Here is a 13,595-nt window from a genome sequence, read left to right as displayed (position 1 = left end):
ATCTTGATGGACTGGGATGTGAAGGTAGGCTTCGGAGAGGTCCAGGGAGATTAGGAACTCTGCCGATTGTACTGCCATTATTACGGAGTGGAGCGTTTCCATGCGGAAGTGTATTATCTGCAGATTATGGTTGATGTTCTTGAGGTCCAAGATGAGTCGGAATGATCCTTCTTTCTTGGGAAAGATAAAATAGATGGAATAACGCCCCGTATTTTTCTGGGGCGTAGGTACCGGAGTTATAGCCTTCAGACTGTGTAGTCTTGCCAACGTGGATTCCGCTGCCAGTCTCTTGGTGTGGGAGTGGCAGGATGAAATCATAAATTTGTCCCGAGGGATGCTGCAAAACTCCAGAGAGTAACCTTCTCGAATGATGTTTAGTACCCATTTATCTGACGTAATTTCGACCCATTGTTGGTAGAAGAGGGAAAGCCGACCCCCTATTTCCTCTTCCTGTGGATGGGTCGGCCCATTCTCATTGAGAAGCATGGCTCAAACCTGCCCCTGGTCCTGTTCCTCTCTTGGTTTGTCTGTTCCAAAAGGGCTGGGACCTTCCGGAGGGGTGAGGTACATGGAATGAGGAGTTCCTGTAGGGTCGAAAACGTTGGGAGCCCCTGCCCCTAGTTGTTCTTCTGGGGGAGGGGCATTGGGATCTTTTACCCGTCTTCCGGTAGCCAAGGCACTGGGGATTAGCTGGCTAACTTCTCTAATTCGCTTCCGAATAGGAGAGATCCCTTAAAGAGCATTCTTGTGAGATTCGCCTTAGAAGTCGCGTCTGCCAACCAGTTCTGCAACCATAACTGCCTTCTGGCCGCCACTGCCAAGGCTACTCCTCTGGCTGAGGTACGCACCAGGACTGAGCTTGCGTCTGGTCAGGAAGGCTGCTGCAGGTTCAATTGTTTTACTGGCATATGTTCCGGTATTATCTGCCTCTCTTGATAGGAGCAAGAAGGAACGTACCACCAGTGTGCAGCAGGAAGCTATCTGCAGTGTCACAGCTGTTGCGTCGAATGCTTGTTTAAGGATGGATTCTAATCGCCCATCTTGAGTATCCTTCAATACCGCCCCTCCCTCCATGGTAATGGTTGTTCGCTTCGAGATGGCGCAGACCATGGCATCCACTTTCGGGAAATGTAGACGTTCCTTTGTCGCTGGTTCCAGAGGGTACAAGGCTTCCAAGGCTCGACCTCCTTTAAAGCTTGCCTCCGGGGTATCCCACTCCAGGTCAATCAGTTGCTGGATGGCTTCCATCATTTGGAAATAGCATGAGGCCTTACAAAGGGACATCAAGATGGGGGTCTTCTTTGGTTCTGTGAAACAAGGGCTGGAAATTCATCCCTGTGGAAGAAGCGAAGCATTGTTCTGTATAGTTCCAGGCCTGGAGGGATTTCCCCTTCCTCCAGTGAGGCACCATCATCGTCTGAGGTGTCCGGGTCCCTGTCAGTAAAATTCTTGGTGAGGCGAGGCATGTCTCGTGGCACCCGAGCAGGGCCGGAAGGGATCAGGTGCTCCTGGCTGGGTTGGACCTGGGTCGCAGCCGGGGCTCATTGCCCCTGAACGAAGGCTTGCAGTTCCTGGAAAAATTCTAACCAGGAGAAGCAGGAGAAAGCCCCTGGGTCCATGTTGGCCCCAGGGGGAGTCTGAGCAGGAGCCCCTGAAATGCCCTCTTGTGGAGATGCCATTTCAGAATTACATAGGTCTGGGGTGCTATCGTATGTAGTAGTTCCGGACCCATCCTCAGACTGTGAGGGGCTAGGCTTTGGTACCCCTTGGGCTTCTTCGCAATGGCGGCACAGACAGGACTCTAGTTCAGGCTGTGCGGCTCTGATGTGGCAGGCTGTGCAAAGAGAATGCCTTCTGAGGTTCTTGGATGCCAGTGCCATTGCCTCTGTATATAGATGCACAGGTAATGCGTTTTAATATGCGCACAGTTATGCGCGTGAGCGCTGAACGCGCGTGTAGCTATGAGCGCGGCTGTGCGTGTAGTTATGCACGCGGTTGTGCACGTGGTGCGCTTGGTTATGCGCGCGTCTATATTGGATGCGCACAAGTTGGGCGCATCAGCCGTCCAAGCCTGCCCCACGCGTACCGCCGGCCGAGAAGGGAAGATGGCACCGACGCGCCCCCAAGGGTCTCCATGTGTCTGGACCCCTGCACCGGATTGGAGCCTAGCCCAACCAAGGCTGCTCAACCCGATCGGTGCTCCCTTTTTAGCTCGCTGGAAGAAAAAAACGGAATTGGTACGGAAATCCGAGCCCCAGAGACCTTAATTTCAAGTTTTCTTCTTTGCTTTCTCGGCACTTACCAATCGTGTGCCGGGACGGTCTCCTGCTGCCATGCTCTGTTGTGCACCCGCTGCCTTTCAGCCACTCTGGGGGCTAAGTCCACGCCGGGAACCGGCTCCTGGACCAAGGAGGGATATTAAAAAATCACCTCAGGAATGCTCAATTGGGAAGGGACCCTTAGGTATCACCACAGGAGAGCGGGGCTCAATCTTCTTTAAGGTAAAATTTTTTTCTTCTTAACACTGTTCTAGTGTGTGGGATAGTGTCCGCACCTGCTAGGAGATATATAGATACTGAAGAGCTGAGGTAACTACAGGGGTATATCTAAGGTGATGTCAGCTTTGAAATCTGACTCCATCTCCCATCTGCTACCAGAAGAGCACATAACCCACTGGTCTTGAGTCCATCTGGCTACTCGCTAGGAAATGATCCTTTAAAAGGAAATTTCATAACATTAGACTTTGAAATTACATCAGCCAACCAAGTCTGCAGCCATAGCTGACACCTGGCCGCTATCACCATAGCAACCCTCTGGTAGAAGTAAGAACCAGGTCACAGACTGCATCTGCCAAAAAGGTGGTTGCTGGTTCCATCACTGCCCTGGAATTCGAATTAACCAAAATGGGATTTTTCTTTGGCTCAGACATGGGATCAGCAGCCAGCACTCCTAGCATCTTCAGTGTCAGAGATTAGCACCAGCAACTCATCTCTATGAAAAAAGTGCAACTTTTTTCTATAAGTTTCCAACCCCAGAGAATTTCCCTATCCTCCAAGGAGTAAGGATCACCTTCCTCATCCGTGCTATCTGGGTCCCCCATCAGTGTGGCCCGTAATAGGCCAAGACACCTTCTAATGTTTACTCATGGTACCATCCTTGCGGGATTTTGCAGCCTTGAACTTGAACTGCAGCCTTGAAAAAATTCCACCCAAGAAAAGGCAGAAGGGTCCATTCCAAAACCAGGGGTCATCAGTCTGGCACCCATTGAGTTGGCGTCCCCTGCTGACAAACCAGTTAGGAGAGTCTCAAAACCAGGCAAAACTTCTGACAGATCCCCCTCCGGTTTCTTTCCTGTAACTTGTTGGGAAGGGCCAGGCTCAGCAAAATCAGTTGGGGACAACTCGCCCTGAGCCTCCAAGCAGTGCTGACAAAGATTAGAGGGGACCCCCGGTTGTGATGCCCGAATATGGAAAGCAGTACAAATTGCAAGGTGCTTAGGCTTCTTTGCTACCAGTGCCATGGATAAGGATGTCCAGTAGCAGCACGCTCAACAAGCGTTTGACAATTGTGTCTCCAACAGTGCATTCATATCTGGCAAGCCTGGACATGACACATAAAAAAATGGATGCCCAAAGTTAGGACGCCGTTAAGGAGCAGGTCTCTGTCTTGACCAGTCATTCGGACAAGTGGCATGGCTCGCTGTTATTATTAGCTGCTTGAATAAGACTCATGATGAGATACTATAAAAACTAAACCCAGTTCGGTGAATCTTTGACAAGGCTATTCTTTTAAGAAATATGCCATTAGGGCACTGGCTCGGGTGACGTTTTGCCGGCATTATTTTTTTGTGAAGATCACTGCAACAGTACTGGTTCCTCCAGAGGAAGCCCCTAACAGGGCGAAACAAAAGCTTTGTAAAGGTCGTGTGTTCATTGATCACCTTTGGAATTGTTGGAAGCTATTCTTGAACCTTGGGATTGATTTCCATGAAGTGCAGCGACAAAGAATATAGAACATTAGTCCAGAACACAGGTTTGTAGGGAAATGAGTCTGGGAAACAGCTGTGTATTGCATTATATAACACATTTAGGCTGAGAAGCATTTTTGTATTTTTTTTTTTTTTAAACAAAAAAAAAAGCTGTATGGATATATGTTGTGATACTGTTTTTAGGATGGTACATGTATGAGTTTTGTGATGCGTTTCATATAAAATTAGAGTACTTCCTATATAGAAGAGAGAGAAACAGACAGGTTTGATGAAGTCAAAATCTATTTTGCAACCTTTGGATTAATAGCTCAATACTAACTGTATATTTATTGAGGGAGGTATTATTTTGTGTTTTTTGGGTGTGTATGTATATATAGATAGATAGATAAGATATCTATAGCAAATGTTGCTTACCTGATGTAACAGGTGTTCTCACAGGACAGCAGGTTGTTAGTCCTCACAAATGGGTGACATCGAGGATGGAGCCCAACCACGGAAAACTTCTGTCAAAGTTTCAGGAACTTTGACTGGCCCCTACTGGGCATGCCCAGCACGGCACTAACCCTGCAGCCAGCAGGGGTCTCCCTTCAGTCTTGTTTCAAAGCTACAGGCAGTGCCGAAAAATAAAATAAAAACGAACCCAACACCGCGGGGTGGCGGGCGGGTTTCGTGAGAACTAACATCCTGCTGTCCTGTGAGAACACCTGTTACATCAGGTAAGCAACATTTGCTTTCTCACAGGACAAGCAGGATGGTTGTCCTCACAAATGGGTGAGTACCGAGCTGAGGATGTCCTGACTTACACCAAATGTACCCAACGGCGTGCAACAGGCACAACAACTGGGGTGGAATTTGGGGAAGGGCATCCGCACCCTACCGGGAAGGTGGAAGGGTGTTGGTACATCATGTTGGAAAAAGGTTACGCAAGACAGATTGGCCGAAGATGGAATCCTGTCTTCCAGCTTTGTCCAAACAATAGTGGGCTGCAAATGTATGGAGTGAACTCCAGGTGGCAGCCTTGCAGATGTCAGGAAGCGGCACCGATCGAAGGTGTGCTACTGAAGTCGCCATGGCCCTCACAGAGTGTGCTTTAACACGGTCTTGGAAAGGAATGCCAGCTTGCTGATAGCAAAAGGAAATGCAGTCCGCCAACCAGGAGGAAAGAGCCTGCTTACCCACAGGTTGTCCTAACTTGTTAGGATGGAAAGAGACGAATAATTGAGTGCTCTTCCTGTGAGAAACTGTACGGTCTAGATAAAAGGCTAGAGCCCGTTTACAGTCTAAAGTATGCAGAGTCTGTTCCCCGGAGTTGGAGTGGGGCCTGGGAAAAAAGATAGGTAGTATGATGGATTGATTGATGTGAAACTCCGAAACTACCTTACGTAAAAATTTAAGGTGAGTGCGGAGTATCGCCCGGTCCTGCAGGAGTTTAGTATAAGGCGGATAGGTGACTAGGGCCTGTAACTCACTAACCCTGCGAGCGGAAGTGATAGCCAAAAGGAATAACACTTTCCATGTGAGATATTTTAGGTCACAGGAGTGGAGAGGTTCAAAAGGTGGCTTCATAAGGCGACCAAGAACCAGATTAAGGTCCCAAGATGGGGCCGGAGGACGTAAAGGTGGTTTCAAATGGAGCAAGCCTTTAAGAAAGCGTGTTACAAGGGGTTGTACTGATATAGGAACACCCCCTATATCTTTATGGAAGGCGGCTACCACCCTAACATGCATTCTTATGGAAGAGGTCTTTAGGCCTGATTCCGATAGATGCCATAAATAGTCCAAGAATCTAGAGATTGGACAGGAAAGGGGATCAAGGGCCTGAGAAGTGCACCATGATGTGTACCTTTTCCATTTGTAGGAGTACGATTTCCTTGTGGAAGGCTTTCGTGAAGCTATCAGGACACGAGAAACTGAATCTGAAAGGTTAAATGGCTGAAGGACTAACCTTTCAACATCCATGCCGTCAGGGACAAGGCTTGGAGGTTGGGATGGAGGAGGCATCCGTCGTTTTGAGTGAGCAGATGCGGGTCCTTTCCCAGAGGAATGTGCCTGCGGATGGAGAGATCCTGGAGTATGGGAAACCACACTTGGCGGGGCCAGTGCGGTGCTATCAGGATCATAGTTCCCTTGTCCTGACGCAGCTTCACGAGAGTCTTTGACACAAGAGGAAGTGGAGGGAATGCATAGAGCAGACCGGTTGTCCACTTGAGGGAGAATGCATCTCTCGGTTGAGAGTGCTGGCTCCGAATGAGAGAGCAATAATTGTCCACTTTGTGGTTCTGAGGGGACGCAAAGAGGTCTATGTGGGGATAACCCCATTTGTGAAACAGAGTGGTCGCTACCAGAGGATTGAGAGACCACTCGTGTGGTTGGAAGACACGGCTTAGTCGGTCTGCCAATACATTGTCTACTCCCGGCAGGTAGGTGGCCCTGAAGTACATGGAGTGGGAGAGGGCTTCTGCCCAAATCTGCGCAGCCTCCTGACACAACTGGAAGGAGCCTGTGCTTCCCTGCTTGTTTATGTACCACATGGCCACCTGGTTGTCTGTCTGAATTAAAATTACATGGTTTGACAGGCAAATTTGAAAAGTCCTGAGAGCATAGCAAATGGCTCGCAGCTCCAGGAAATTGATCTGGTGTTTGGCTTCCTCTAGTGACCAGAGTCCTTGAGTTTGCAGATTGTTTACATGGGCTCCCCAACCGATGTTGGAAGCGTCGGTGGTGAGGATTAATTGGGGATGTGATGGAAGAAAAGGCAAGCCCTGTAGGAGGTTGCACTGATTCGTCCACCAGGCAAGAGATAGACGGAGCATGTTTGTGATGCGAACAATGGAGGACAGAGGCTGAACAGCTTGGGTCCATTGTGATCGTAGAATCCATTGTGTGACTCTCATGGCCAGACGAGCCATGGGAGTCACATGAACTGAGGAAGCCATGTGTCCCAGTAGAACAAGGAATTGGCGAGCTGTTGCTGTGTGTTGAGACTGCAGCTGGCAAGCTAAGGACACAAGGGCTTGAGCTCGTTGATGAGGAAGGAAGGCCTTTGCCTGTAAGGTGTCCAGGTCTGCCCCAATGAAGGATAAGATTTGAGATGGGACTAAGTAGGATTTCTCGTAATTGACAAGAAACCCTAGAGATAGCAAAGTTTGAATGGTTAGGGTCAGGGAGGACCGAGCAATCTGCTGGGTTGGGGCCCTGACTAACCAATCGTCCAGGTAGGGGTAGACATGGACACCTTCCTTCCTGAGGAACGCTGCAACCACCACGAGGCATTTGGTGAAGACCTGTGGCGCGGATGCCAGGCCGAAAGGTAGCACTCGAGATTGGTAGTGATTTCGGCCTACTAGAAAACACAGGTATTTGCGATGAGATTGCGTGATTGTAATGTGGGTATATGCGTCTTTCAGGTCTAGAGAGCATAGCCAATCCCCTCTCTGCAGCAGAAGGAGAAGCGAGCCCAGGGTTACCATCTTGAATTTCTCCTTACAAAGGTACTTGTTGAGGGCCCGGAGGTCGAGGATCGGACGAAGTCCCCCTGACTTTTTTGGGATCAGGAAGTACCTGGAATAGAACCCCAGTCCTTGTTGTAAGGGAGGAACGGGTTCTATAGCGTTTGACTGTAGAAGAAGAGAAACTTCCTGCTCTAAAAGAACAGAATGATCTGTGTGACTCCATGCCTGTAGAGGTGGGGAGTCGGAAGGAAGAGTCAGGAAGTTGAGATGGTAACCTTGTGCAATTATTGCTATCACCCACTGATCGGTGGTGATGGAATGCCACCTTTCCAGAAAGTGGCACAGACGACCTCCCACTGGAATGGTTGGAAGAGGGGTTTGGCAAGTGCTCTCCAGGCAAAAGTCAAAAACCAGCAGCAGGGCCAGGTTGTGGAGCTGCTGCAGGCTTTGGTTTACGAGTCTGGCGAGGTTGAGTCTTATGATAAGATCTCGCTGGCCTAGCTTTAGCTGATGGGGGATAATACTTTCGTTGCCTGAAGACAGACTTTTTGGAGTCTTTCCTAGATGGCTGTTTAGGAGGCAAGTCAGGAGGGATAGATGAGAGCTGTTTTAGTGTCTCATGATAATCCTTTAGTTCAGCAACGATTTGCTGAATCTGCTCACCAAACAGATTATCCCCTAGACAGGGTAAGTCAGAAAGTCTGTCTTGAACCTCTGGTCGTAGGTCAGATGACTTAAGCCAAGCCCAGCGTCTGGCGGAGATTGCTGTAGCAGAAAGTCTAGTGGAAGCATCAAAGACGTCATAAGCGGTTCTTATTTCGTGCTTCCCAGCTTCAAATCCCTTATTTAGGAGGGACTGGAGCTGCGGCTGGAACTGTTCTGGTAAAGCATCTGAGTACTCCTGCATCTGCTTTAGAATGACCCTATTGTATTGAGTCATATATAGCTGATAGGAAGCTATTCTAGAAATCAGCATAGCTCCTTGGTACACTTTCCGTCCTATACTATCGAGGAATTTATTTTCCTTGGTAGGAGGTATGGAAGAATGTGGCTTTAAGCGTTTAGCTTTCTTTTGGGCTGATTCTACCACAACAGAGTGATGATCTAATTGTGGTTTTTGAAAGCCTGGTGCTGACTGTACAAGATAGGTAGAGTCAGCTTTCTTGTTTACTGGAGGGACAGATCCAGGAGATTCCCAATTCTTTTTCAAAAGGTCTAGAAAAACCTGATGAATGGGAATAGAGGTTAAGATTTTTGGGGCATCCAGGAATTGGAGCAATTCCATCATCTGGTGCCTGTCATCTTGTTCAGATTGAAGTTGAAAAGGGACTAATTCTGACATTTCCTTCACGAAGTTTATGAAAGAGAGGTCCTCAGGGGGAGAACGCTTTCTACTCTCTGTTGGAGAGGATGGTGAAGGCAAATCATCGGTGTCAGTAGAGGTATCATCACCCCAAGTGTCATAAGGATCACGAGGAGGTTGAATACCTGAAGGCCCCGGTTGAGGCTCCGAGAAACCGGAGGGAATCACTGGGGGTATCGAGGAAAACCTTGATGGAATCGGTGCCGGTGTCGGCATCGAAGGAATCGGTGTCGGCATCGGTATTCTCGGTGGAGCTGATGTGCGTATCGCCCCCGAGGAATGTATCGGTGGCGAGGGGCGACAAGGCATCGATGGAACTACCCCCGAAGGGGGAATCCGATACAGTGTTTCTCCACCCGATGACCTCGGTGACCTGGGTAGTACCGGTGGAAGGGCTTTAGCAAGCGCTTCCATACGGGCGAGCAGCGGTGCCAGCGCTGCTGGAATTGGGTCAGTGACCGGTTCCACCGTCTGTGCCGGAGTCGGTGCCGAAGGAGGCTGGAACCGTAGCATCGCCTTGTCGATGGCCTCCTGGACCAGCCGGTCCAGTTCTGCCCGGAGACCTGGGGTAACAAGACCCGGCTCGACGGGAGAGGGAGGCTGAGGCTGAGCCGGAGGGACCACCGTCATCGGTGGAATCGCGGCTCCCAAACCCCGAGGGGGTGAGGGTTGCCTCGGTGTGTGTGAGACAGGAGTGGACGGTGCCGCTTCTGCTCTAGACTTTTTTAGCGGTGGCTCGGCCGGTGCGGAGGTCGATGACGTCGATTCCTCGACGGGCCGAGACTTATGACGTCGATGGCGATGTTTCTCCTTCCGATCCCCTCGAGCATCAGGGTAAGGGACTGGAGTCGATGGCCGTGAAGACATCGATGGCGGACGTTCACCGGAGGGCTGTCAATGATGATGAGACCTCGACGGTGCCGGTTCCGATGACGTCGATGCAATCGATGGCGTTGGGGTGCGAGCATGGAAGAGGAGCCCCATCTTCTCCATCCTGGCTTTGAGACCTTTTGGTGTCATTAGGGCGCATTTGGTGCAAGTCAGGACATCATGCTCACTTCCTAAACACAAAACACAGACTCTATGCGGGTCTGTGATTGACATAGTTCGGGTACAGTCCGGACACCGATGGAACCCCGACGCCATGGCCATGGGCCAAAAAATTTAGCCGCGGGACTGTCGACTGCCAACAGGCCTCGAGGGCCAAACTCAACGTAAGTCGACTAAACGACGGCAAAAACTCACCGAAGTTCCGCGGACCGAAAATTTGAAGAAGGGAGACCCCTGAGGGGCAAATTTTCTTCAGAATAACGAATTCCAAATTCCTGTCAGGAACGTGGTTAAGAGCTCTTCTACCGCGTGGCTACTGCTGCGCGGAAAAAAGAAGACTGAAGGGAGATCCCTGCTGGCTGCAGGGTTAGTGCCGTGCTGGGCATGCCCAGTAGGGGCCAGTCAAAGTTCCTGAAACTTTGACAGAAGTTTTCCGTGGTTGGGCTCCATCCTCGATGTCACCCATTTGTGAGGACAACCATCCTGCTTGTCCTGTGAGAAAAATAGATACACACACACACACACACACACGTTGAATGCTCCTAGTACGAACACCCAAAATTTGGATGTACAACCACGTGGTCCAGATGGATGCTCAGCCTGGACACTCAAGTGTGACCCAATGTCCTGAGTGCTTTTGCGGGAGATTTGCACAGAAGAAAGCATGCAAACACCGCTGCGGCCTACCATGCGGCGACCCGGCAAAGCCTGAGAGCAGGGCCCAGCCCAAAGGGCCGCTCAACCCACCAAACTACTTCGATTCCCCAAGTCCCCCAAGGAGACAGGAACACATGTTGGATCAGCACACTGAGGCTCGGAGACCAGAAACAGAAGAGGGGAGAGGAATCCCTAAATCTCTTACTTTTTTTTTTTTAAACTCTTTACTTGAACTCAGCCCATTCCAGCAGAGTACAGCGCCTGTTTCTGGCTGAGGGGGGAGAGGGCTAATGCCTTCACTGCTGTGTTTGGCTTCCTGCATCCGCTAGCCTCTCAGCTGATTTTCATCTGGCAGCTAAGTCAACGGCAGAAAACCAGCCCTTGCTCTGACATCAGCCTGCCAGTATTCTCCATATATCTATACTGTGATGCAGGCTTTGCTCCGTCTCCATCTGCTGGTAGAGGTGCATAAACCACTGGTCGTGGATTAACCCTGTCTGAATGCTGAGAAACGTTTTCCAAGAAAGTTCTATAAATATGTTCCATGTTGGTGCCATCTGATGACGTCACCTGTTCCCAACAGTGTGATTAGGTGATTCACCTTGCTTTTAGATAAAATAGCAGCTTATAAATTAACACGTGTGTATAGAAACTAAAATTTTAAACATAGTGCTAAGAATAGGAATAGGTTTGAAATAGGATAACTTTTGCAAGATCTGATTACTACCATCATCTTGACTCTGGAAAGATAAACAAAGAAGGTTTACCACTAAATAGTTCCACTGTTTGTTTGTTGGATGTAAACGTTGAAGTGCTGAAAGTGGGGGTAGCTTTTACAGCTTCTTCAACAGGCTTCATATCAAAGATGTCCAGATGTGGTGGTGAACCAATACAACCATTTGACGATGAAAAGGGACCTTTCAGATACAGCAGTAAGGAACAGGAAAAGTAAAGAGGAAAAATAATGTACAGAAGAGAATATAGATTGCATACCACAGCATGAAAGTTTAGAACTAGTGAATGGGACAAAATTTGGAAGACTGGTAGCCATATATGAATTTTTAAAAATACTCAGCAGTTCAGCCATTAGTGAGAATATTTCTCTAGAATACTGTGAACCTCATGAAATGTGGAGAAAACAGCATTATTCCAACAATAGGAGGGTTGTACAATCCAACCAGTTCAGGTAATAACCTAAAGAGATTTGCACCTATGGAAATGTAAAGGAAAGTAATATTTTCATTCTGGTAATCTGAATTTTAAGACAACAGAACCAGCAACTATTTCTTGAACTGATTGCAGGAAACTATACTGAATTGTAATAATTTTCTGGTAGAGGACAAAGAAAGATCCCCACTTTCAGTAGAGTTGGGACAACTCAGAAGCTGTTACAATGTAAACCACAAAGACTAACAAAATTGTCTCACTGGACTACATAAGAAAATTATTCCTTACCTGCTAATTTTCGTTCCTGTAGTACCATGGATCAATCCTAGACTGTGGGTTATGTTCCCTGTCCAGCAGATGGAGTTAGAACCAAAAATTCCCAGGGGAGGACCTATATAGCCACGCCTCCCTCGCCTCAATCCTCAGTAACTGGACTAGCAAAGCCAAGACGAGAAGAGACAGAACCAGAGGAATCAATTAATCTCAAAAATATAGAGAAAAAATAACAGCTGTAAGTGACAGCAACTAACTTGTACTCAAAAAACTGTAACTGAGAACTTGCAAACAGCACTGTGTTCAAAGACACAGCTCACAATAACTAGAGATACAGAGTGAAAATATTGTGAAGACAGGAAAGCAGGGATGGCCCACAAAGAACCCCCAAAACCAGGGAGGGGTCTGGAATGATCCATGGTACTACAGGAACGAAAATTAGCAGGTAAGGAATAATTTTCTTTTCCCTGTACGTACCAGGATCATTCCAGACTGTGGGATGTACCAAAGCTTCCCCATCATGGGTGGGTCGCGGACAGCCCTGCCCGTATGACCCTGTCTCCAAGCTGACCGTGAGACGGCGCGCGAATGTCTAGACGATAATGTCTTGCGAAAGTGTGGAGAGACTTCCATGTGGCCGCCCTACAAATTTCCTGAGAAGAAACTGCAGAACTTTCCGCCCACGACGTCGCTTGAGCACGGAGAGAATGCGCCTTAACAGCTAAAGGTGGAGACTTACCCACTCCGATGTATGCGGCTATAATCGCTCCTTTCAGCCAGCGAGCGATTGATTGTTTGGATGCCATGCAACCCTTCCTGGGTCCCGACCAAAGGACAAACAAATGATCGGAGAGTCGAAATTCATTAGTGACCTCCAAATAATGTATCAAAGAACGTCGGACATCCAACCGATGCAGGTCAGAAGAATCAGAGGATAAAAATGACGGAAGCTCTATCGATTGGTTGAGATGGAAAGTCGAGACCACCTTCGGCAGAAAAGATGGAACTGTCCGCAGGGATACTCCCCCTGGCGTGAAACGAAGGTATGGCTCCCTACATGATAGAGCTTGTAGTTCAGAGATCCGACGTGCTGAGCTGATCGCCACCAGGAAGATGGTCTTAAGGGTGACATCCTTGAGTGTGGCCGAAGTCAGAGGCTCAAAAGGCGGTGCACATAGAGCCCAGAGTACCAAATTGAGATTCCAAGAAGGACAAGGTGGTCTAATTGGAGGCTTCAAGTGTTTTACCCCCTTTAGAAAATGTAGGATATCTGGATGTGAGGGCAGGAGCTCCCTGTCATTACTACGTAGGAAGGCTCCCAAAGCCGCCACCTGCACACGAAGAGAATTATAGGCAAGGCCCAAATCCAGACCAGCCTGTAGGAAGAAAAGCACATGTGTCACCGAGGCCTGCGTTGGTAGAATCGATTTTGACTCGCACCATTCCTCAAAAACCTTCCATACTCTGACATAAGTAACCGACGTGGATGTCTTCCTAGCTTTCAGGAGCGTGGAGATGACAGATTCTGGATATCCGCGCCGTCTCAATTGAAGCCTCTCAAAAGCCAAGCCGCAAGACAGAAGCGATCTGCCTCCTTGAAAAATATTGGTCCTTGGCGAAGAAGACGTGGCAGATGACTGAGCCG

At 48.8% G+C, this 13,595-nt stretch overlaps 1 protein-coding gene across 1 annotated transcript in view; it reads right to left on the bottom strand.

Annotated features, from left to right (window-relative positions):
- LOC115094632 (phosphatidylinositol-binding clathrin assembly protein-like) overlaps window positions 1-13,595 on the bottom strand; it is an 818,237-nt gene that overhangs the window by 321,391 nt on the left and 483,251 nt on the right. The window contains 1 exon segment of the mRNA XM_029607889.1: window positions 11,278-11,427. Coding sequence (XP_029463749.1) covers window positions 11,278-11,427 — 150 coding nt within the window.

Source organism: Rhinatrema bivittatum, chromosome 6 (genome assembly GCF_901001135.1).
Source record: "Rhinatrema bivittatum chromosome 6, aRhiBiv1.1, whole genome shotgun sequence".
NCBI lineage: Eukaryota > Metazoa > Chordata > Amphibia > Gymnophiona > Rhinatrematidae > Rhinatrema > Rhinatrema bivittatum.
The sequence above is the reverse complement of the archived record's forward strand: the minus strand, read 5'-3'. Positions and strand labels throughout refer to the sequence as shown.